Raw genomic sequence first — 23499 nt, forward strand, 5'->3', positions numbered from 1 at the left:
CACTAAAAGCAACATTAAAGTGCACTGTGTTTTTTTTAAGTAGAAAATGTAAATATTTATTGCAAGGTGTTATTTCTTTTTTTTTTTCATTATACTTTAAGTTCTAGGGTACATGTGCACAATGTGCGGGTTTGTTACATAGGTATGCATGTGCCATGTTGGTGTGCTGCACCCATTAACTCGTCATTTACAGTGGGTATTGCTCCTAATGCTATCCCTCCCCCCTCCCCCAACACCACGACAGGCCCTGGTGTGTGATGTTCCCCTCCCTGTGTCCAAGTGTTCTCATTGTTCACTTCCCTCCCGTGAGTGAGAACATGCGGTGTTTGGTTTTCTGTCCTTGTGACAGTTTGTTCAGAATGATGGTTTCCGGCTTCATCCATGTCCCTGCAAAGGACATGAACTCATCCTTTTTTATGGCTGCATAGTATTCTATGGTGTATATGTGCCACAGATGCATAAACCCCTAAGTACCACTAGTCACACTGTACACATTATAAACTTTTTTAAACCCACTTAAGCAGAGCATATGGTGGATTTGAAGTGCAGTTGGGAAGATTTTCTACTTCTAGTGCATTAAGACTCATATGGGCCCACAATTTGGGGTCAACAGACTCCTCCCCAGGAAATCCACCTTCTGTCCTTTTCATCTCATCTTTTGGCAGCAACTTCGACAACAAGAGCCCTCTGGAATTGACTTGGAGGAGAAGGAGGAAGTGGACAATACCGAGGGTGAGCCCTGGAACCCGAAACTGCCTCCTTCCTGCCCCTGGGTGGTCGGCTCTCCTGCCCACCACACCACCTGCTTCTTTCCCCTCCTGCCAGCCCTCCCAGCCTTAGTAGCCAGGAAAGCAGCATCAGTAGTCCGTGGGCACTGGGCAGGCTAAGGCCCTTATCTAGGGAGGCTTTTACTCTGACCAGTTCAGCACCCACAGTGATAGGCAGACATTTAGAGCCACAGAACATCAGAGCTGGAAGGGACCTCAGAGCTCATTCCATCCAGCATTTTCCAGACTCTTTTCCATGAAGAAAATTGGTGGGTGTTCTAGAAGGAACAAATTAGTTTTGGTCAAATTAGTTTAGGAAAAGCTGATTGAAACAGCTTCTTTTGGTGCAGGACTTTTCAGAGCCTTTACTGTGCAAATGTTACTATACATCTCCAAAAGGAAGACACAGTATAAAATATTTCCCCAGCTTATTGGATCACAGTACCCTTTCTTCTAAAGCATGCCAGCAGCATCTGCACCTGGTGCTCCACTGAATGAGGTTTGGGAAATGCTAATACAGAGTGTTATTATTATGGACAAGAAGAGGGAAGCTAGTGAGGAAAGCGAGTGGGCAAGGAACTGCACTGCAACAGGCCTCCACCACCAAACCCATGCTCCTTCCTGCCCCTCTCTTCCAAAGGGCATGATGACGGTCTTCAGACACCTTCCCGGGCATAAACTCACTGGGGCCCCCAGCACCTCCATGAGGCGGGCATGCTAGGGAGTATTATCTGCATTTGACAGCACATGGACATCCGAGAGTTAAGTTAGTAAAGCAAATTAGCGACAGAGCTGGGTCTCGAATCCAGGCCTTCCTGCTCTGCTCATTTCTGCTCCACCTCCTTTTCTGCTTCTGGCCAGGCCTGAAGGGGTCAATGAAGGGCAAGGAGAAGGCAAGGGCTGCCAAAGAGGAGAAGAAGAAGAAAACCCAGAGCTCTGGCTCTGGCCAGGGGTCCGAGGCCCCCGAGAAGAAGAAACCCAAGATTGATGAGCTTAAGGTGAAAGCCTAGGAGCAGACTCTTCTAGGGTGTGCGGGGGCGGGGAGAGGGGGGGCGCGGTGATCCTGCAGGTGGGGCAGGACAAAAGCCAGAGACCAGGCAGCCGCCCCCTAATGGCCTGGTCTGGCTCAGGTGTACCCCAAAGAGCTGGAGTCCGAGTTTGATAACTTTGAGGACTGGCTGCACACTTTCAACCTGCTTCGGGGCAAGACCGGGGATGACGAGGATGGCTCCACTGAGGAGGAGCGCACTGTGGGACGCTTCAAGGTCAGGCCAGGAGCATGGGCCCAGCCTGAGCACCCCCTAGCCCTTGCCCCACCACAGGTTCTCCCACTCACCTCCCACCACTGCCCTGGCCACTCCCTCCAGAAACCCTGGACTTTCCCATGGCTCAGCAGTTAAAGGGTGAAGGCCCTGCCTCCCAGTGCTGTTAGCTATTTTGAATGCCACCCTTGCCAGGCAAACCTACACCCTGACCCACACTTGTCTTGCCCAGGGCTCCCTCTGCGTGTACAAAGTGCCACTCCCAGAGGACGTGTCCCGGGAAGCCGGCTACGACTCCACCTATGGCATGTTCCAGGGCATCCCAAGCAATGACCCCATCAATGTGCTGGTCCGAGTCTATGTGGTCCGGGTGAGACTCCCGTCGCTTCCCCTCCTTGCAAGTCTCCTCATCCTCCCATCCGGGAGAGACCAAAGAAGCTGCATACTGGCCAGGTGCAGTGGCTCACACCTGTAATCCCAGCACTTTGGGAGGCCAAGGCAGGAGGATCACCTGAGGTCAGGAGTTCGAGACCAGCCTGGTCAACATGGTGAAACCCCGTCTCTACTAAAAATACAAAAATTAGCCAGGCGCAGTGCCACACACCTGTAATCCCAGCTACTGAGGAGGCTGAGGCAGGAAAATCGCTTGAACCCAGGAGGTGGAGCTTGCAGTGAGCCGAGATCACATCATTGCACTCCAGCCTGGGAGACAGAGCGGGACTCTGTCTCAAAGAAAAAAAAAAAAGAAGAAGAAGCTGCGTACTGATAGCCCCATACTGGGAGGCACCAGGCAGATCATTTGGTCTAGTCTTTATCTTTTCTAGAGGAAGAAGTCAAAGCCCAGAGAGGGGTAGCCACTTGCCTAGGGTCACACAGCAAGCCTCCTGAGGGGTCCAGTGCTCCTGCCCCTGCCCTTCACTGTCATAGGACCCTCAGGCAGACTGGCAGGGGCACTGAAGATGAGCAGGGCATGGGAACCTGCTCAGGCAGCCCTCCTCCCCATCCCAGGCCACGGACCTGCACCCTGCCGACATCAACGGCAAAGCTGACCCCTACATCGCCATCCGGCTAGGCAAGACTGACATCCGTGACAAGGAGAACTACATCTCCAAGCAGCTCAACCCAGTCTTCGGGAAGTAAGACTTCTTGGTGCCTTCCCCTGCCACACCCCGACTTCTCCAACCCAGACCACCTCCCACCCTAGCAGATCCTTAAACCCTTCTCCTGACTCCACCCCACCAGGTCCTTTGACATTGAGGCCTCCTTCCCCATGGAATCCATGCTGACGGTGGCTGTGTATGACTGGGACCTGGTGGGCACTGATGACCTCATTGGGGAAACCAAGATCGACCTGGAGAACCGCTTCTACAGCAAGCACCGCGCCACCTGCGGCATCGCCCAGACCTACTCCACGTATGTGGGGCATGGGGCAGAGGGCGGGGGCAATGTGCCTGCTTTGCGTCCACTGTAAAATGAGATTCAGATCGTGGAGATTTGAGAAGGTAGACATAATTGTGGTTTCTGTCCCAGGCCGGGCCTCTGCCCCTACAGTCCCTGGGCACAGTCTTCAGGGGACAGGACTGCAGATCCCAAAACAAGGAGAGGGCCAGTGGATTCCAGGACAGAGGAGGCAGGATGAGGAGAGACAAATGGGCTAGGGAAGGTGGGGGCCAGCAGAGGAGGACAGGAAGAGTCCCCTGGGGATCTAGGCCAGCTCTGCCACTTATAGGCTGTGTGACCCTGGCCAAGTCCCTTCACCTCTCTGGTTTTCAGTTTCCTCATGGGAGTCTCTGAGGTTCCAGAGGAGTGGGCACAGTGAGGGGATGCAGTGGGGCTAGGCTGGGGACACTGATACGTGGTCCAAGGCCCAGGGCAGGAGGGTTCAGCCTCCAGCAGCCCTAGTGTCTCAGGTGAGACTGGGGCCCAGGGCAGGAGGAATCAGGCTCACTTGCTGATGAGGGCAACAGCCAACTTTAGAGAACTGGCCACAACTAGCTGTCATCCAGGATGGCTTAGTCCCACCCAGCCCCTCCAAGCCTGTGTGTCCCCTCCTGCAGACATGGCTACAATATCTGGCGGGACCCCATGAAGCCCAGTCAGATCCTGACCAGCCTCTGCAAAGATGGCAAAGTGGATGGCCCCCACTTTGGGCCCCCTGGGAGAGTGAAGGTGGCCAACCGCGTCTTCACTGGGCCCTCTGAGATTGAGGACGAGAACGGTAATGAGGCACTGGATGCAGCGCCTGCCCCCTCTCCAGGGGGTTTCAGAGGCCAGGAGGGGCCCACACTTCCCTGGGGAAGCTAACAGCCTAGCCTGGGTGTCCTCAGCCTAAGCCTGGGCTTAGTGACCCTCTGCTCATCACCCCAGAGCCCCACTCCTGTCTGCCCAGCCTCTGTGCTTCCACCCCTCCTACAGGGCAGCCCCACCTGCTTTCTCTCTGTCCAAATCCCAGTGAGGTAGAGGGGCTATCTGCATTCCATCCTGCAGATGAACAAACCAAGATCCTAGTTCTAGTGACTTGCCCAAGGTCATGTGGCTCTTTAGAGGCAGAGCGAGGGCATCGGCCCAGCTCCATCTGGCTCTAATCCTTAAACTCTCCTTACTCCTCTGTCCATGAGGCACTTCCCAGAGAAGCAGAGAATCGGGAGGTGTCCATGCTAGTATCTGATCACTTTCAGGTGCTGGGACAGGAAGTGGATTCTCCCCTCCCTGACCCTCCTCTCAGCCCAGCAGGGCTCTCCAGTCAACTTCCCCAAGCAGAGGACCAAGGGCACAGACCTCTCTTGGCCCTGTGGGGCAGCTGAGACCCTGGGCAAGCCACTTCTCCTTCTGTGCCTCAGTTTCCCCAACAGTGAAAAGGCGGTGGGGTAGACAGGTGATGGCGTAGGGGCTTCTTTGTGCTCCTAAGTCTCTAGTCCCAGCAAGGTCTCCTGGTTCTGCTGAGCCATGTGTGCAGCTGAGTGACCGGCACCCACAGGTCAGAGGAAGCCCACAGACGAGCACGTGGCGCTGTTAGCCCTGAGGCACTGGGAGGACATCCCCCGCGCGGGCTGCCGCCTGGTGCCGGAGCACGTGGAGACGAGGCCACTGCTCAACCCCGACAAGCCGGGCATCGAGCAGGTGACACTTGCATGGTCAAGACTGGGGGTCTTGGGTATTGGGGACCAGGGATTCCCAACCTGAGTCAGTAAAGATAGAAGCCAGGCCTCACGCTGTCTGCTGCATTCCAGAAAGTCTGGCAGGCACCTCCCCAGCAAGGCCCCTCAGGGTAACTTGAATGGCAAGGGTCTTTGCTTTGAGTGAGAATTACATCAGCTCAGGCAGAGACCTGGGTTGTCTCCCTCAGAAGCTGCGATTGGCTATTGGTGACATCATAGGAATTCCTGGCATCCAAAGATGGAAATTGATGAACTGGGTCCTTGACAGAACAAAGGTTAGGAGGGAGAGGAGAGCTGATCTTCCTGGGCAGAGGGAGAAGGCCCTGGGAGATCTGCCACAACCCTCTTCCTCAGGGCCGCCTGGAGCTGTGGGTGGACATGTTCCCCATGGACATGCCAGCCCCTGGGACGCCTCTGGACATCTCCCCTCGGAAGCCCAAGAAGTGAGTGGCCCAGGGCCCAGCGCTACTCCCTCCCGGCCCACCCCACCCACTTCCCACCTCGGCCCAACCCTTCCTGCGGGAGGCTCAGGCCCAGATGGCCTTGGCCAGTTGGCATCCCTGGGGCCTGGGTGTGGCCACTGGGCCTTATAGGGGAGAAACTGACCAACCAATTGATAAAGTTTAGGGCCTGCCCTGGAGAGTTCCCACGTGCTACGGCAGGACAATGCCTTCCACCTTGCATCAGTGAGCGAGACGAGCCCCACACAGCACACTCCGGTGCATCGTATCTGCATGGTCGACATGCCCATACACATGCATCTCATGCGCACACACACACACACACACACACAGCATAGCACTCCCACAGACACCCACACGCATGCCCACACTGACACACTCCTTCACAACACACAGAACCCCTGGGAGCTGGCCCTGCGTCATCCTCACATCCAGGCTAGTGTGATGTTCCGCCAAGTTTTCTTTGAAGTGCCTGCCAGTGATGTATCCAGGAGTGAGTGCCTGGAAGCGGCAGGAGGTGGTGGAGTGAAAAGAAGCCAGGTTTCCCATCCGTAAAGCGGCAGGTTCAAGTCCAGCTGCCAGACAGTGACTGGATTCAGGGCCGGCTTCAGGGATGGAGGAAGCCACACAAGGTCCCACTCTTGTTTCCATGCTCCTATGTTGCCACCTTGAAATTCTTTATGACAAGTGGCCCTGCATTTCCATTTGGCACTGGCCCCGGCAAATCATGCAGCCAGTTCTGCCAGGAATGTCCTGGAAACCTGAGGCCGTGAGTCGGCTATTCCAGGGCCTGTCATTAGGAGGCACCCAACCCCCTGGGCCACTCTGGGCTCGCAGCCCAGAAGAGCCACAATCTCCTGCAATCCCAGGAGAGCCACGCTCAGATCAATTTTTAGTGAATGACTCAGCCTCACTCTTAATGATTGAAATGAATTACATCATTCATAATTACAATTAAACCTTGAGAAGAAAATCCCCTTTGGGGACAGGGACATACAGCTTCCATGGGCTTCCATTGCTGGCTACTGGGCTTAAATGCAGACTTCTCTTGGAACTAGCATCTGTGACAGAGGGCGGCTTCCTCCCCCCACCCCACCCCCACCACCCACAGCCATGTGGCTGGTGGGCCCTCTCACTTATGCCTCTGCTCCCCCTACCCCAAACCACTTCTCCAGCCTAGGCCCCGTGCTGACCCCAAGTCCCCAGGACTTCTCTCAGCCTGCCCCATCCCAGCCCTGGCACCCTGGCATACCCCCCACCTGGGGCTGCTAACCAGCCTCTCTCCCTGGGCCCAGGTACGAGCTGCGGGTCATCATCTGGAACACGGATGAGGTGGTCTTGGAGGACGATGACTTCTTCACAGGGGAGAAGTCCAGTGACATCTTCGTGAGGGGGTGGGTGAGCAGTCCCTGCATGGGAGGGACTGAGCTGGGCGGGCCCTGCTTCCTGGTGGGGGCAGGAGAGGAGGCAGAGGGAAGGTGGCTGTGGGTGGGAGAGGCCCCACCGGCCTGGCTGCGGGTCTGGAGATGTGGCGCCCACAGGTGGCTGAAGGGCCAGCAGGAGGACAAGCAGGACACAGACGTCCACTACCACTCCCTCACTGGCGAGGGCAACTTCAACTGGCGCTACCTGTTCCCCTTCGACTACCTGGCGGCGGAGGAGAAGATCGTCATCTCCAAGAAGGAGTCCATGTTCTCCTGGGACGAGACCGAGTACAAGACCCCCGCGCGGCTCACCCTGCAGATCTGGGATGCGGACCACTTCTCCGCTGACGACTTCCTGGGTGCACAGCAGGGCAGGGATGGGGGTTCAGGATCCAGAACTGAGAAGAAGCAGGGGCCGGGGAGGCAGGGACAGGGAGAGCCCCACCTTGGGGGGACAACGGGTCACTGCTTCCAGTCCGTCAGAGCCAGGGGTGTCCGATGGGGTTCCGCCCCCAAGGACCCACCTAACCGTCCCTAGGCAGATGTTCTCAGTGTCATAACCAGGCTGACAACAAGCTTTGGACACACCAAGGAGGGGGCAGTCAGTGATGATGGGGGAGGGGAGAGGCTCCCTGAGGGAGTCGGGAAACCCCCTGGGCCTCAGGTTGCTTCTCTGTAAAGCAGGGATTCCCTCTAAAACTCTAATCTGCATCTGCAAAAGCTTGTGGGATTAGCAGGACTTTGACAGAATGGATGCATGGCAGGGAGTGGCAGGGGAGACCCCAGGAGAGACCCTCTGGGGTGAAAGAAGGGCCTGAGTAAAGCATGGGGCTGGGGCTGCCCAGCAAGCCCACGAGGACACCTGCATTGAGGCCAGTTGCTGGGAGTGAGGCATGAGGATGAGATGTGGGCTCAGATCTTCACTTAGCAAACAAGGGGCCGAGGAGACCAGACCCCCACCCCCACCCCACCCCACCCCAGCCCTGTTCACTCAGAGCTGACACTGAGGTCGCCACAGGGGCCATCGAGCTGGACCTGAACCGGTTCCCGCGGGGCGCAAAGACAGCCAAGCAGTGCACCATGGAGATGGCCAGCGGGGAGGTGGACGTGCCCCTCATGTCCATCTTCAAGCAAAAGCGCGTCAAAGGCTGGTGGCCCCTCCTGGCTCGCAATGAGAACGATGAGTTTGAGCTCACGGTGCGCACCCCTTCCTGCTCAGGCAGTAGGCAGGGCTGGGCCTGGCTGGGGTGCCAAGGGCCCAGCACATAGCCTGGACGCTGGGACCTGCCTGTCCTCTGCAGGGCAAGGTGGAGGCTGAGCTGCATTTACTGACAGCAGAGGAGGCAGAGAAGAACCCAGTGGGCCTGGCCCGCAACGAACCTGACCCCCTAGAGAAACCCAAGTGAGTGCCCTGCTGGCCCAGCCCCTCCCCACGCCGGTTCTTGGAGGCACTGGAACAGGAAGGAGACACTCCATCTCTTCCTGGGCCACAGACTCATTACAGGGGAGCCTCCTCCCTGCCCTCTGCTGACCCCGAATCCCACAACGTCCCTTTGAACCAGAGGTTGGGCTAGGAATACTGGAGAGCAGGACCTTCCCTGGGAAAGGCCCCATTTAGCAGAGAGAAACTATGCTCTTCCCTTCCTAGCTTTTGCAGAAGAGCCAGCTCCACTGGTGGCCTCTGGGGCCTCGGCCAGCCTTGATGGCCAGAGGGGTGCCTAGAGCTGCACACACAGCCCAGGACAGCTTCCCTCTTGGTCTGGGCCCCTCGCCACACCCAATCCCTTCTCCTTCCTGTCCCTCCTCTGCGCTCTCTACCCTTCATGCTCCAGCCGGCCCGACACGAGCTTCATCTGGTTCCTGAACCCTCTCAAGTCGGCTCGCTACTTCTTGTGGCACACGTATCGCTGGCTGCTCCTCAAACTGCTGCTGCTCCTGCTGCTGCTTCTCCTCCTCGCCCTGTTCCTCTACTCTGTGCCTGGCTACCTGGTCAAGAAGATCCTTGGGGCCTGAGCCCAGCGGCCTCCTGGGTCTGATATTTCTTACTTCTTCCTCTGGACCAAGGGCTAGGCAGGCGCGTGCACACACACACACATATACACGCACACATCCACAAACACAAATATGCATACGTGTGCACACACACACAAGCATGTATGCACACACGTGCCACGCACAAGTGCATAGACATGCACTCAAGCACACACAGGCACACACTTAAGCCCACACAAACATGCACAGCAACTTTTCAAGCTTTCATGACAGAGTAGACTCTCAGAACTAGAAATGACTATTTTACACTTTTCCATATTAAGCTAAAGAGGTGAAGTAGCTTGCTCAAGGTTACCCAGCAAATTAGGGTAGAGCTGGGACTCAAGCCAAGGTTTCCACATTTCCAAACCTGTGTTCTTTGCACACCACCTCTGCTTCCAGCCATGTTTCTCCCAGATTCTAACCCAATTTTTTTTTTTTTTTTTGAGACAGAGTCTCGCTCTGTCACCCAGGCTAGAGTGCAGTGACTCAATCTCGGCTCACTGCTAGCTCCGCCTCCCGGGTTCACGCCATTCTTCTGCCTCAGCCTCTCAAGTAGCTGGGACTACAGGCACCCGCCACCACGCCCGGATAAATTTTGTATTTTTAGTAGAGACGGGGTTTCATCGTGTTAGCCAGGATGGTCTCGATCTCCTGACCTTGTGATCCGCCCGCCTCAGCCTCCCAAAGTGCTGGGATTACAGGCGTGAGCCACCGCGCCCGGCTGACTCTAACCCAATTTCACTGGCAGAAAGAAGCTGAGCTATGGACAGGGAAAAGGGAAGGGTGGCCAGGGTTAGCCAACAGGTCTGGAAATGGCTCTCACCAGTGTGTGACCTCCCAGTCCAGGGCTGTTGTTTTCTGCCCTTCAGGATAATAGTTCCATTCAACTCAAACATTTCACAGCCACCATGGCCTGAACACCCAACTGCAGGTGCTCAGAGCTCCCCAGGCACTGGCTCACTGTGCCATTGCGCCAAACCCAGGAGGTGGGTACTGCTTGTAACCCCATTTTATACATGAAGAAACCGAGGTTGATAGAGGTGCCTAACTTGCCTGTGAAAACCATTCAAAACCAGGTGCCCTGCACCCAAGCCCCGGCTCTGTGTCCCCACCAATACTGAGCTCAGCTCTGGGGCTGCACGCCACGTCTTCTGGGAGGCAGTAGTTTGAAAATGCATATTCAGTACTTTCACTTGTGTCTTGACATTTTACGAAACGTATTGTTTTTATAACACAAATGACAGATAGTAAGGCTGGCCAGGTGCTTCTCGGCTGGGAGGCTCTACAGAAGGTGGAGTGGGTCTGCATCCTGAGAGTAGGCAGGTCGGTGAGGGCGGCTTGCGCCCCACAAGGGGCCGCTCAGACCCTTGGCAGGGCCTGGTGGGAACAGTCATTTATGTCCATCAGAAAGGAAGAGGTTGTGAAGCACCGGTCTCACAGAGGACATGGGGCAGCACATAGAACGAGCTAACCACAGGAGCTTCCTAATGATGAGAACTGCCTGCAGGGCCAAGGCTGCCCCATGCTGCAAGTAGCTCCCATCTAGGCCTTAGGAGAAGATTCGGGCCCCAAAGGTCCTGCAGGGAGGATAGAGTTTTGTAAGCAGCAAGTCGTGTACTTAGAAATGGGTTCAAACCCTGGCTCCAGCATTCACTGCTTTTGGGGCTGGGGCCATGGCAGGGCTTTTGGGGGTCCAGAAGGACAGATGATGGGGTGAGCTGGGAGGCAGCTCCTGTCCACTGGCTGATCGGCTTCTCTCTTCCACTTCCCAGCCGGCCTGACACGGCCTTCGTCTGGTTCCTCAACCCTCTCAAGTCCATCAAGTACCTCATCTGCACCCGGTACAAGTGGCTCATCATCAAGATCGTGCTGGCGCTGTTGGGGCTGCTCATGTTGGGGCTCTTCCTCTACAGCCTCCCTGGCTACATGGTCAAAAAGCTCCTTGGGGCATGAAGGCCGCCAGCTCCCGCCAGCCGCCCCCCAGCCCTGCCGCATTTCCTTTCAGTGGCTTGGACTCTTTCCCATTCCCCCTGGGGAGCCTGAGGAGCCCAGTGTCCAGTCTTCACGCCTTGGGCTGAGCCTGCCTCCTGCTTGCGGGGCCGACTTGTCCTCACTGCCCCAGGCTGCGGCTTGCCCAGTCCTGCCCCTCTGACCCCTGCCTGTGGCCTGGGGAGCCTTGGATGGGGTGGGGACCTGGAATGGGTCTCTCTTGCCCCACCTGGCTGAGGCGCCACCCTTCTTCAGGCCCAGGCTCCAGAGGAAGCCTCCTGAAACCCTCCCCAGGTCTTCCAAGTACAGGATTGAAGCTTTAGTGAAATTAACCAAGGACCATGGGTCAGTGCCCAGGGCTTTAAAAAGAATGAACGAGCAAAAGCTATCCCCACCGTGACCCCTGCAGATAGCACCGGTCTTGATCCGCAGCAGGGGCCAGACCCTGCCCACAGGTCCCAGGGCGGCTGCTTCTGCCACTGCTATGGGCTCTGCTTGGCTCCTCTCACTTCCTGGGGGGGTCGCCTGCCCTGCCTGTGGGTTTTCATGGCCTCCCAGAGCTCCCTCTGCCCCAGCCAGCGCCTCCAGGCCCAGCTGAGGAGCTGTGAGAAGCAGCAGAGGGGACTCCCCATCCCGGGCACACCCTGTCCTCCCACCCCTGCCCCCCTTGCCCTTTCAGCCCTTTCAGCTGCAGCTGGGAGCTGGCCCGTCAAGTGCTGCCCCTGCCTGTGTCTGGGTTTCTGTTGACTGTTTTTCTTTTCTTGAGTGGTGATTTTTCTCTAAATAAAAGAAGTCAAGCACTGAGCTGACAGGTCTGCACTGGTCAAGTTGAGAGGAGGAGCTGCAGGGGCGGGGCAGAGGCAGCAGTTCTCTAGGCTGGTAGATTCAGTACCAGCAGGGCTTGCATGGTCTTTCCCCTTCAAGTGGCCTCTGGTGGCCCAGGGTTCAAGGCAGGCCTCAGGCACAGGGCTGCCCACCCAGGCTGCCCAAAGGAGGAGTCTTACACCATAGCCCAAAGGGCACACCAGCCTGGGCCCGGGGGCCCCCAAAGCACCGAAAGAATCCTTCAGGTCTGGGGCCAGTCTGAAGGCTTAAGACCCCACAAGGGCCCAAAAGCTCTAGCCTCCACCCATAGAAACCAGTTCCCCTGAAAGCAAGAAAGGAGCCCCACGCCACTGGCCTCGGCCTCTGACTCACACCACAATCTGAGCCTGGGGCAAAGTCCCCTCATGACACAGAGGTAGGGGCAAGGGCCTGGTCTTGCTGGACCTGACCTCTTTAAAGAGATTCAGCCACAACTTTTAGAAGGCTTTAATCATAATGCAGGACACAGGTAACTCCTCTGGCTCCTTATTTCGACAGGTTATAAAGACAGCCCTGGAAAATCCAGGGAGCGGGCCCAGGTGCAGCCTAGTGGGTGATATGAGCCAGCTCCGGTGTAGACACCAGCATGAGGCCAGCCCTAACACATCAGCCTTTGGAGGTCCAGCTCTATTTTGTGGGTGCCTGCAACACCTGAGTGGGAGGAACTTGCAGTTCAGAGTTGATCTGGAAAAGAAAGGGTGAAAGTCGTTACATTTTTCCCTGGGCCCTCCTTCTTTGCCACCCCTGAGAGCCACGCTGGCTCTCCCATGGGCCTCCAAAGCCCTGCACGCATCTTCCTCTCCAAAGCTGAGAGATGCTGAACACCCACAGACTGCCTCCCTGCAGGAGACACGCCTGAGCCTTCTTGCTCAGCTTCTGCTCCAGGTGTGACCTCTGGTAGTGTTCTTCATCTCCCGCCCATCCATTCTCTGCAGTCTTCCCCTCTCCTCTTTCCAAGCACCCGTGCCATCCCCAGTCTAGCCTGCCCCACCTCTTCCTCCCCCAGCCTCTTGTACACAGTAGCATCTGTGGAAGCAGGAACCATACCATCCAGAATGTCTGGGTCCTGTCACAGGACAAGGGTCATTATGAGGCCAAGGCTCACCACAACATCCCCCTTTCAGCTGTGGCCTGGGACCTGGGACTGTGCTGGGGCCACGCAGCCCCTGTGGCTGGACTTGGAGCTGGCCTCAGTCACCTCACACGTGTGCAACTAACAGCTGTGTCATGACCTTCCTGGCCTACAACCCCAGCTGCAGGTGCCCACACCTGCAAAGCAGGAAATGTTAGCAATGGACTTTTTCCTTCCTCCTCCTGCCAGGCCATGGCGAAGTTGTCCACAACTATTGCAGGGTTGGGCACAGATGGGGGCCAGGGAATATCTGCCCCAGCAGAGCCTCCTCCCCCATGTGAGGATGACCCGCCAGTCATATCTCAGGCAGGGAACTGGGGCTGGCGGGTGGAAAGAGCCCAGGCTCTGGACGAGTTGCAAACTCTCCAAGTTGTGATTGTTCTTTTTGTGAAATGAGGAGCATCGTTTCCGCCCTGTCCATCTCACACAGCGGATGTGAGGATGGAAGAAGAGAGCACAGCTGGAGGCTCTGTAGCTGGGGAGCTGCTCCTGGCTGTGGCACTGCTTCACACAGAGCGGTCCCAGCAGGCCACTGGCACTAGAAACCACAGTATCAAAGAGACACTGTCACACCTGAGCTGTCCCAGAGGAGACTTCAAGCAAGATCTATTCCTCTGGCCAGTAGTTGTCTCAAGGTGTCACTGTTGATTTTTTACATCACATCGCAAAACTCCCTTGCCTCTGGGGGGGTGGGGGGGGACTCCTCGTTCTCTAATCCCAGCTCCAGTCCCCCCGCCCCACCCCTGTCTCCTGCCGCCCCTCCTTGAAAGGCCCCGCCGCCCACCTTGGAGTTCAGATACTGCTGCAGTAGCGCCTGCAACTCTGTGTTCTGCTGCTCCAGAGAACTGTTTTCCAGCAGCAGCTTGGCCCTCTGGGTCAGGACAAGGCTTTGGACAGAAAAATCAGTTAGAGGCACACTGAATCCTCCATCCCCTGCCAAGAAGGGGCCAGGGTCTTGGTGCTTCTGCTTTGGCTACAGGTGGAGGGAGACTCCAGAAGCTGCACTCTTCACCCAGCTGCCAGGTGAGCCAGGTTAGCAGGAACAGAACAGGCAGGCCAGGGCCCAAGAGCCAACCGCCCCACATGATCCACCCACACAGGAGATGCCAAGGGCAGCTCTTCCCTCCCAGGTTCAGTGGGACAGGGAGGCAGCAAACGCGGCTGCTCCCAGCAACTGTTCCTCACCTGCCCGCCAGCACCCTCCTACTCCATGACATGCACACTTACTGGTACTTCTCCAGCGCTGTGTAGAGGGCATCCCAGAGGTTCTGCTTGGAGGAAGGGATCACCGTGGTCAGGGCCTGCCAGTACTCTGAGTCCTTGGAGTTGTTGTGCACATTCTTCTGCACCCTCGGCAGGGTCTGCGAGTCCCTGAAGGCCAAGAGCACAGCGTTTGTCATGTCCATTGGGTATTACCCAGGTCCCCAAGCAGTGCCAGTCACAGGCCTACTGCTTTCCCACCTGTCACCTTTCCACTCAGCAGTCCAAGTTTATTAGACGGTGGCTGGTTCTCAGAAAGGACGCACATTTATCATCAACATTCTGCCTCGGTACCACTGGTACCTTCGTGAGGGCATAATCAATGCTTCATCCACCCCTCTCTCTCCCAATCAGTTTACCTCACTGGCTTTACAGCTCATCACTGTGCCCATCTTTTGCACCAGCGCACCCATAACAGCACTTGAATCCAGTCATGTCCTCTCCATTCCCTCAGGACAGCCTTAATCTGGGGGATCCTCACCTCCCACCTGGACAAGCCTCTTGATGCTCTCCCTGTATCCAGCTTCGCCACTTCCCTGCCGCCACAATGATCTCTCTAAAATGCAAGGCTAATCATGGCTCTTCAGCTGCTTCAAATCCTTTTCTGGCTCCCACCCACCAAGGCGTAAAGACAAAGATCTTGGGCCCATTGGGCAAGGCTCTCCAAGACCTGGCTAGCTCCCCATCCACCAGTGCCACCTCCCAGGCCCTTGACACTCCAGCCAGACCTCCTGTGATGATTCTTGAACAGACCAGACCTTCTCCATGCTGCCATTTCCTGAAATGCCCTTACCTCCATTTTATCTGCTTGGGAACACCCAGTTCCGGTGACTTTTCCTCCCAGAACCCTCTCTGACACGCCAAATGGAAACGGCCACTTCCTCTCTGAACAACAGTGCACCTTGAATGTGCTTTGGCCATTGCTCTGATCACAAGGCAGTGTCCCCACAGTGCTTACACATGGCAGCCTTCAATGCATGTCTGCTGAATGAATGATGAGTGAAAAAAGCACAGATCACCACTACCGCCCTATTGCTTTCCTGACTCTGTCCAGCAATCGGTTGCCGCAGCCCGCCTTCAGATAGCCCTGTCCTTAGTCCCCGCATCTTGCCCAGCGGACTCTTCTCCACTCACTGGCTCTGCCTGGCTCCCCAGCCCATCCAGCTCGCCTGGTTCTGGTCTCAGGCAAGCCTTCCAGCCCCGCAGCCCACCTAGGCTTCTTCAGACCCATGACGAAGGCCTCCAGAATCTTGAGGACATCATTGGGGTGGATGACCCAGGGGCAGGGTGGGGTCTCCTCCTCTTCCTCCTTCCCCCCTTCCACCAGGCTTTCTTCCTTTTCTCCGTCCATCTCCGTCTGCTCTGCCAGCTCCAATTCTGACCCTGTGCTTGTCTCCTCCATGCTCGCCTTCCCCATGCTTGCCTGACTGCAGGGCTTGATCTGGAGGAAGATGCAAGGACAACTGTGGGCTGGGGACACATGAGCATGAGCATGGAGAGAGAGGCAGGAAGAAGAAAAACCAGAAAAGCTTACAGAAAGTGACAGAAAGCTTGCCCAGGGAGACATTTACACAGGGACAGAAACAGGAGAAAGAGTGGGAAGAAGGCGGATGGGATGGGGAGAGGCACTAGGAGGCTACGAGACAATGGAAAGGTTCTGTTTCTAAATCCGGGCTCCCAGGTGCTCACCTTATTGACATTCATAAAGCTTACATGTTATAAATCTTCTTTTGAATCATAATACAAATTAAATTTTTTTTTGTTTTAATTGTTACATTTGAAAGGTCTTCCTCCCACTCCTATCTTGCAGTTCATGCAGTTGACCTCCCACAGGCAAACGAATGCTATCAAGTTTCCTATGGTTCCTTCCAAGGAAATAGTATGCCTATGTAATGTCTATATATAAATACATGCGCATACCTTTCCATATATACTTCTCCTTCTCGTTTTGACGTCAATGATACTATACTACAAACGGAGTTCTGTAGTTTGCTTTTTCACTTACCAATAAACCTTAGATATCTTTTCATGTGAATATATAAAGAACTTTGGTTTTTTTCCCACAGTTTTATAGTACCCCATCGTGTAGACATACCATATATTACTAAATAGATTCCTCAACAATGGACATTTAGGTTGTTTCGAATCTTCTGCCATTTCAAACAATGTACAGTGAATCAGCTACAATAAATACACCATTTCTTTTTTTTGTTTTGTTTTGTTATTCTTTTTTTGAGACGGAGTCTCGCTCTGTCACCCAAGCTGGAGTGCAGTGGTGCGATCTCCGCTCGCTGCAAGCTCCGCCTCCCGGGCTCACGTCATTCTCCTGCCTCAGCCTCCGGAGTAGCTGGGACTACAGGCGCCCGCCACCACGCCCGGAGAATTTTTTGTATTTTTAGTAGAGACGGAGTTTCACCGTGTTAGCCAGGATGGTCTCGATCTCCTGACGTCGTGATCCACCCGCCTCGGCCTTCCAAAGTGCTGGGATTACAGGCGTGAGCCACCGCACCCGGCCAATAAATACACCATTTCAAATGTAATGAGATATATTTAGAGAACAAAATCCTAGAAGAAGAATTTCAGAGGCCAAGATGGGCAGATCATTGGTGGGCAGATCATTTGAGGTCAGGAGTTCGAGACCAGCCTGGCCAACATGGTGAAACCACGTCTCTACTAAAAATACAAAAATTAGCCGGGCATGGTGGCAGGCGCCTGTAATCAATCCCAGCTACTCGGGAGGCTGAGGCAGAAGAATGGCTTGAACCTGGGAGATGGAGGTTGTAGTGAGCCGAGATCGTGCCACTGCACTCCAGCCTGGGCAACAGAGTGAGACTCTGTCTCAAAAAAAAAGAAGAAGAATTTCAGAGTAAAATGTATACAGTTTTGTAATTGATACTGCCAAACTGTCCTCAATGGAGGTTACAATTTATACTCCTACCAGTAACTTATGAGTGTGCCTGTTTTCTACACCTCAGTCATCACTATGTTATACTTGCTGTGTTATCAAGCTTTTTTTTTTTTTTTTTTTTTTGCCAACATAACAGGTTGGCAAAATGGAAATCAGGCATTTTAATTTGCATTTCTCTTATTACAAGGAAGGCTGATTATCTTTTTATATGTTTAAGAGTTACCTGTATTGCCTCTTCTAGGAGTTGTTCATTCATATTTGTTATCTGTTCCTTTTGTTGTTGGTCTTTTTCTTATTGATTTCTGAGAGCTCTTTATATATTAAGGAAATGCCTTAACTATGATATGAGTTGAAAATATTTCTCTGCAGCTTGTCATTCATCTCTTAACTTTGCTTATCATGATTTTTGCACTACAGAATTGTTTTTAAATTCTGTAGTCAAATATAGCTTTTATTCCCTTTATGGCTTTGTGGTTTTGTCCATTCCGCCAACTCTTCTTTCTCTTTTCTCTTTTTTTTCCCTTAGAGACAGTGTCTCACACTCTGTCACCCAGGCTGAAGTGCAGTGGTGCAATCATGGCTCACTGCAGCCTCAACCTCCTGGGCTAAATTGAGCATTCCAAGTAGCTGGAACTATAGGCATGAGCCACTGCGCCTAGCCCAGCCAACTCTTTTTAGAGGCATGTCAGGATACTCAGCTTTGGGCTAGCAGTACTAAAAACATTTTTCATTCACATTTTTCATTTTTAAATTACAATGTTATATGACTTTTAATATGGCAACTTCTTTAAAATAGTTAATATTTGATTCACCTTCTGAAATCAATTACAATCAAGATATGTAGGACAAATGGGCCCTGCCTTGCGGGAAAGTGTTAAGGATCAAAATATTCAGAACCTGGTGGGCTCTGGTCTCACAGTGGCTGAGACCTGGTTTTGAGGGAGGGTGCAGGAAAAGATTCCTTGGGCCTCAGTATAAGAACAGCATCTCACCCCCCAGCCATTCTTCCCTTTACAAAGAGACAAATTGATAAACAATAAGGGAAATGCTAAGTTAGCTATACCTGACATAAAAGCCCCACTATTTCTCCAGAAGTACTACTCAAAGGCAGCACTGTGCTCTGGGGGCTTCGGGAGAATTGAAAATGCAGGGACATGGATGAAGCTGGAAATCATCATTCTCAGCAAACGATCACAAGATCAGAAAACCAAACACCGCATGTTCTCACTCATAAATGGGAGTTGAACAATGAGAACACATGGACACAGAGAGGGAAACATCACACACCCGGGCCTGCCGGAGGGGTGGGGGGCTAGGGAGAGGGATAACATTAGGAGAAATATCTAAGGTAGGTCACAGGTTGATGGGTGCAGCAAACCACCAGGGCACGTGTATACCTATGTAACAAACCTGCACATTCTGCACATGTAACCCAGAAATTAACGTATAATAAAATAAATAAGTAAATAAATAAGAAAGAAAATGCTTTCTTCTCTTTGCACCTTGCCTTACCTGGAGGCTGGAAGATAAACGGTGAGCTCGATATTTAAGGAAGAAGTTCACCAGTTTATACAAGTCATCCTCACTTTCAATTCCAAGGGCCTGGGGCAGAAAACAGGATGGTTGCTCAAACGCCTCATCAAAGAGGCCATGGGCTTGGGCAGCTGACAGATGCTCAGCTCCTAAGAGCAGGAGACTTGGCTTGTGGAGGGCATTCATCCAACGCTGGGAAGCGACTGTGAACTTGGGGACACACACATCAGAACACACAGAAACAATGCTCATAGAGCCAGGTACTGCTCCATACGGATCCCATGACTGTGAAGATGCCAAGCGGGGCTGCAACAGATTTGAGTTTGGGGGTGTCAGGGAGAACCTACAACCTGAGAGGAAGATGCTAGTAGAGGAAGGGGCAGGGGTGGGAGACACTGCAGTGAGTCTGAGACCAATGTGTTGCGTGGAGGGCAGGTTAAGGGAAGGATGTGACAGGGAGCAGGGGAAGCCCCGGTAGACCCTCATCCACTGCCAGGGTTGAGGCAATGGCAGGGCCATCTGAGAACATGGCGGGGTGCAGCCCCGCCCGTGTCCTCCCAGCCCCGTTGGACTCACGGAGAAGATGGCATCCAGCCTCAGCAGATAGCATTCATTCTGCTCCAGGGGCAGGAGAAGGCTCAGCAGCTTGCTCTCTATGAGGAACCCCTGGGGAGAAGGAAGAAGGCATCTCCTGTCGGGGACAGGTTTCAGGAGCGAGTACCAGGGTCTGCAGCTGTCCCCTGTGTAACACTCCAGGGACCATGCCACGGAGCAGACGCCCAGGGATGGGAGCCAGCAGTGGGCCCCAGCAAAGCCTTCTTGGGGTGCCCATGAACACCCCCCTCCCCAGGGAGCAAGGCCAGGGACAAGCAAGGCCAGGGACAAAGCCCATCCTCACCACAGACTTAGCTTTTCCTACCCAGAAGGGCACCAACCCACCTCACCCACAAGCCACTGGGCAAACTCCTGAGGCCCCCACCACAGTCCAAAGCTGACCCAGTCACAGGCTCCTGCTTCACCCATAGTCTTGTCCCCAAATATCTACAGAACACAGCAGCAGGACAGGGAGGCATGGAGGGCAGTGGGCATCCCAAACCAAAACACAGCACACAGGCAGTGGAGGGGAGAGGGCGGCTGAGCAGATGCGGTGCCCACTCTGAGCTGGGATGCCTGGAGGAGGGCTCCATGGGGAGGTGGCCTCTGCGTCCAGCTGCAGGTTCAGAGGGCAGAACCTGCCACCTGACCCCTTCAGCAGCAGCTGCCCTCAGTGGCAGGAGCCAGCCAAAGGCAACTGCCTTCACTATCCCAAAAGAACACCCACTTCGGAACCGTAAGATCCAAACCAACACTGCCCATGTTTGACCACAACCCAACCTCCAGCTGAACCAGCTCAATGCAGCTTTTATTCTAAGTCTAATCATGTTTGCTAACATGTAATGCAGACATCCAAATCCTAACATACCCAGAGTAACCCCCAAAACGAGCCCCTGAGAAGGGCCATGTCAGTGTGGCCACATCACTTAGCAAGTTGGTTCATGGAGGTGAGCTGGTGCAACTTCTGTCTCAGAAGCAGCATCATTTTAAGCTGGCAGGAGCCCCCCAGCTGGCCTAAACTATGCCATGCTGGCCAACCAAGGTTAGACCCATTTTCCAGCTGGGCCAGCTTGGAGGCAAGGCCTCTATGAACCGGCCCTGAAGTCCAGGGGCCACCCTGACTCTGCTCCTCAGGGCCCAACCCTGGGCTTGGCCAGGGGAGGACTGGCCCACTCCTGACTCCAGGCTAGCACTGGCCCAGCAGAGGCCTCAGAAGCTGCACACCCCCATGAGTCCCTCTGCTGCGGCCCCCGCCTGGCCTCACCGACTCGTCACACAGGAGCATCAGGATCCTCTTGGTAGTTTTTTCAGAAATTTGCTTCGGCAGGTCCAGGTAGGACTCTGGTTCCGAGGTGGCCTCTTCTGCCTCCTCCTCTTCTGCAGGTGGGTCATCGGGAGGAGAGAGAGAAAGAAAAAGACGATAATTTCTGGAGCTAGTTGACTCTGAGAAACAGTCAGATGGCTTTCCTTGAGAAAATGTACCTCTTAAAAAGCCTCTGTGAGGCATTCTCACAGTCTCTTTATGATGAAAAAAGCCTATTACGTGGGGGGAAGGCGGGCTAGGGGGTCGGAATCAGAGACCACCTGGTGAACTCGGCCATTCCCAGCCAGGCTGTAATGCCCTACTTTTCCAAATTGCGTCTACCTGGAAACATGATACTCAAAATCCAGCCATGAACCAGGAAGTGGGAGGGAGAGTGTGAGCCCATTTATTCTTATTTCAGAGATGATCTAGCAAGTGACTATATGGTTTCTAAACCTGCAACAGATTAGATAGAAGCAGCCAACTCAAAGCAGGGGCAGGTGGCTTTGCACATTCACAGTTAATTTTTTTTTTTTTTTTTTGAGATGAAGTCTCACTCTGTCACCCAGGCTGGAGTGCAGTGGTGTGATCTCGGCTCACTGCAACCTCTGCCTCCTGGGTTCAAGTGATTGTCCTCCCTCAGCCTCCCAAGTAGCTGGGATTACAGACACCCGCTGCGACACCTGGCTAATTGCTGTGTTTTTCATAGAGATGGGGTTTCGCCACATTGGCCAGGCTGGTCTCGAACTCCTGAGCTCAAGTGATCTGCCTGCCTCGGCCTCCCAAAGTGCTGAGATTATAGGCATGAGCCACGGCACCCGGCCCAGCGAAATATTAACAGCAAGAACTGATAGCTGACAGCAAGAGCCAAAAATTTTCTTAATTAAAATTAAATTTTTAGGCCAGGCGCACTGGCTCACGCCTGTAATCCCAGCACTTTGGGAGGCTGAGGCAGGTGGATCACTTGAGGTCAGGAGTTCAAGACCAGCCTGGCCAACATGGCAAAACCCCGTCTCTACTAAAAATACAAAAATTAGCTGGGCATGGCGGCACGCACCTGTAATCCCAGCTACTCAGGAGGCTGAGGCAGGAGAATCGCTTGAACCCAGGAGGCGGAGGTTGCAGTGAGCCAAGATTGCACCACTGCACTCCGGCCTGGGCAACAGAGTGAGAGTCTGTCTCAAAAAAACAAAAACAAAACAAACAAAAAACATAATTAAATTGTAAAAAACCAATCCCTAATAATCAAAAGTAAAATGAAACAAAAATACCTATATGTGTATCAAGCTGGTAATATAACCACACAGAAACTATTCCAAGTGCATTTATTTTTATTTATTTGTTTATTTATTGAGACAGAGTCTTGCTCTGTCACCCAGGCTGCAGTGCAGTGCTGTAATCTCGGCTCACTGCAACCTCCACCTCCCGGGTTCAAGCAATTCTCCTGCCTCAGCCTCCTGAGTAGCTGGAATTACAGCCGCGCACCACCATGCCCGGCTAATTTTTGTATTTTTAGTAGAGACAGGGTTTCACCATGTTGGTCAGGCTGGTCTCGAACTCCTGACCTCATGATCCGCCCATCTCGGCCTCCCAAATTGCTGGGATTACAGGCGTGAGCCACTGTGCCCGGCCTATTTTTATTTTTTTTTTAATTTTTTAAATTTTTTATTTTTTGGAGAAAGAGGCTCACCCCGTTGCTCAGCCTGGAGTGCAGTGGTGCAATCTTGGCTCACTACAACCTCCACCTCCCAGATTCAAGTGATTCTCCTGCCTCAGCCTCCCGAGTAGCTGGGATTACAGGCGTGTGCCATGACCAGCTAATTTTTTGTATTTTTAGTAGAGACAGGGTTTCGCCATGTTGGCCAGGCTGGTCTCGAATTCCTGACCTCAGGTGATCCGCCCGCCTTGGCCTCCCAAAGTGCTGGGATTACAGGGGTGAGCCATTGCGCCTGGCCCCACGTGACTTTAAAATATAGCAATCTGTCGTACATCCCTGAAGGGACACATTTTAAGAATAAAAGGAACCATAAAACAGTGTAAACTGTCTTTAGTAATCATTTGTTGGTGGCAGGGCTGATATTTTCCTCTGAGACGGTTCTGTAGTGCTGTGGGGAAGGCATGTGATTCATTATTTTGAAGTCACTGAGCACTAAGATTTTCAAGTTGGAAGAAAAGGGACACACTTTGATACTGTTAAATAAAAATCCTGGCATCCTGTTGATGAGGAGGTATTAGGATGAACTCATGATTTATTTTATTACCAAAAAAAAGAAATTCTATACTCTCAGCTCTGTCCACTGAAAAGGCCTAGAAACAATGGCCAATCCCAAACAATAAGCACCCAGCACCCACAGCGTGGTTTCCAAATACCGTTCCCTGGGCAGGCATGGTGACGCACGCCTGTAATCCCAGCACTCTGGGAAGGAATCACTTGAGCCCAGGAGTTTGAGACCAGCCTGGGCAACATGGCAAATCCCTGTCTCTACAAAAAAATACAAAAATTAGCTGGGCATGGTGGCATGAGTCTTTGGTCCCAGCTACTCAAGAGGCAGAGGTGGCAGGATTGCTGAAGCCTGGTAGGCAGAGGTTGCAGTGAGCCGAGATCCCACCACTGCACTCCAGCCTGGGTAACAGAGTGAGACCATCTAAAAAATAAAATAAAATAAAATTTTTAAAAATTCCCTATTTAAAAGGACCAGGTTATCCTTGGAGAAATGGCTGATTCCAGACTTGAGGCAGGAAAAGTATAATGTGTGCCTTGAACACCTGGTCATTCTGGAAAGCCAGGACGCTATTAAAAAAAAAAAACT

At 53.5% G+C, this 23499-nt stretch overlaps 2 protein-coding genes across 7 annotated transcripts in view; one reads left to right on the forward strand and one right to left on the reverse strand.

Moving 5' to 3' along the window:
• OTOF (otoferlin) overlaps positions 1–11899 on the forward strand; it is a 101631-nt gene extending 89732 nt beyond the window's left edge. For both annotated transcript variants that reach the window (XM_055251531.2, XM_055251532.2), the window contains 14 exons: positions 666–732; positions 1629–1765; positions 1898–2032; positions 2262–2399; positions 3038–3165; positions 3272–3442; positions 4087–4247; positions 5007–5149; positions 5542–5630; positions 6944–7042; positions 7190–7431; positions 8091–8269; positions 8374–8474; positions 10879–11899. In XM_055251531.2, coding sequence (XP_055107506.2) covers positions 666–732; positions 1629–1765; positions 1898–2032; positions 2262–2399; positions 3038–3165; positions 3272–3442; positions 4087–4247; positions 5007–5149; positions 5542–5630; positions 6944–7042; positions 7190–7431; positions 8091–8269; positions 8374–8474; positions 10879–11059 — 1971 coding nt within the window. In that variant the 3' untranslated portion in view covers positions 11060–11899. The remainder of the gene's footprint in view (positions 1–665; positions 733–1628; positions 1766–1897; positions 2033–2261; positions 2400–3037; positions 3166–3271; positions 3443–4086; positions 4248–5006; positions 5150–5541; positions 5631–6943; positions 7043–7189; positions 7432–8090; positions 8270–8373; positions 8475–10878) is intronic.
• Positions 11900–12390: 491 nt separating this feature from the next.
• DRC1 (dynein regulatory complex subunit 1) overlaps positions 12391–23499 on the reverse strand; it is a 54443-nt gene continuing 43334 nt past the window's right edge. For 4 of the 5 annotated variants that reach the window (XM_063623918.1, XM_055251542.2, XM_055251544.2 and 1 more), the window contains 8 exons: positions 20651–20763; positions 19732–19833; positions 19369–19458; positions 18772–18861; positions 15563–15792; positions 14319–14462; positions 13876–13978; positions 12391–12643 (listed from right to left, as the gene is read on the reverse strand). In XM_063623918.1, the coding sequence (XP_063479988.1) occupies positions 12587–12643; positions 13876–13978; positions 14319–14462; positions 15563–15792; positions 18772–18861; positions 19369–19458; positions 19732–19833; positions 20651–20763 (929 nt within the window). In that variant the 3' untranslated portion in view covers positions 12391–12586. The remainder of the gene's footprint in view (positions 12644–13875; positions 13979–14318; positions 14463–15562; positions 15793–18771; positions 18862–19368; positions 19459–19731; positions 19834–20650; positions 20764–23499) is intronic. The other variant, XM_055251543.2, reaches the window with a different exon arrangement.

Source organism: Symphalangus syndactylus, chromosome 18 (assembly GCF_028878055.3).
Source record: "Symphalangus syndactylus isolate Jambi chromosome 18, NHGRI_mSymSyn1-v2.1_pri, whole genome shotgun sequence".
In the NCBI taxonomy this organism is placed as follows: domain Eukaryota; kingdom Metazoa; phylum Chordata; class Mammalia; order Primates; family Hylobatidae; genus Symphalangus; species Symphalangus syndactylus.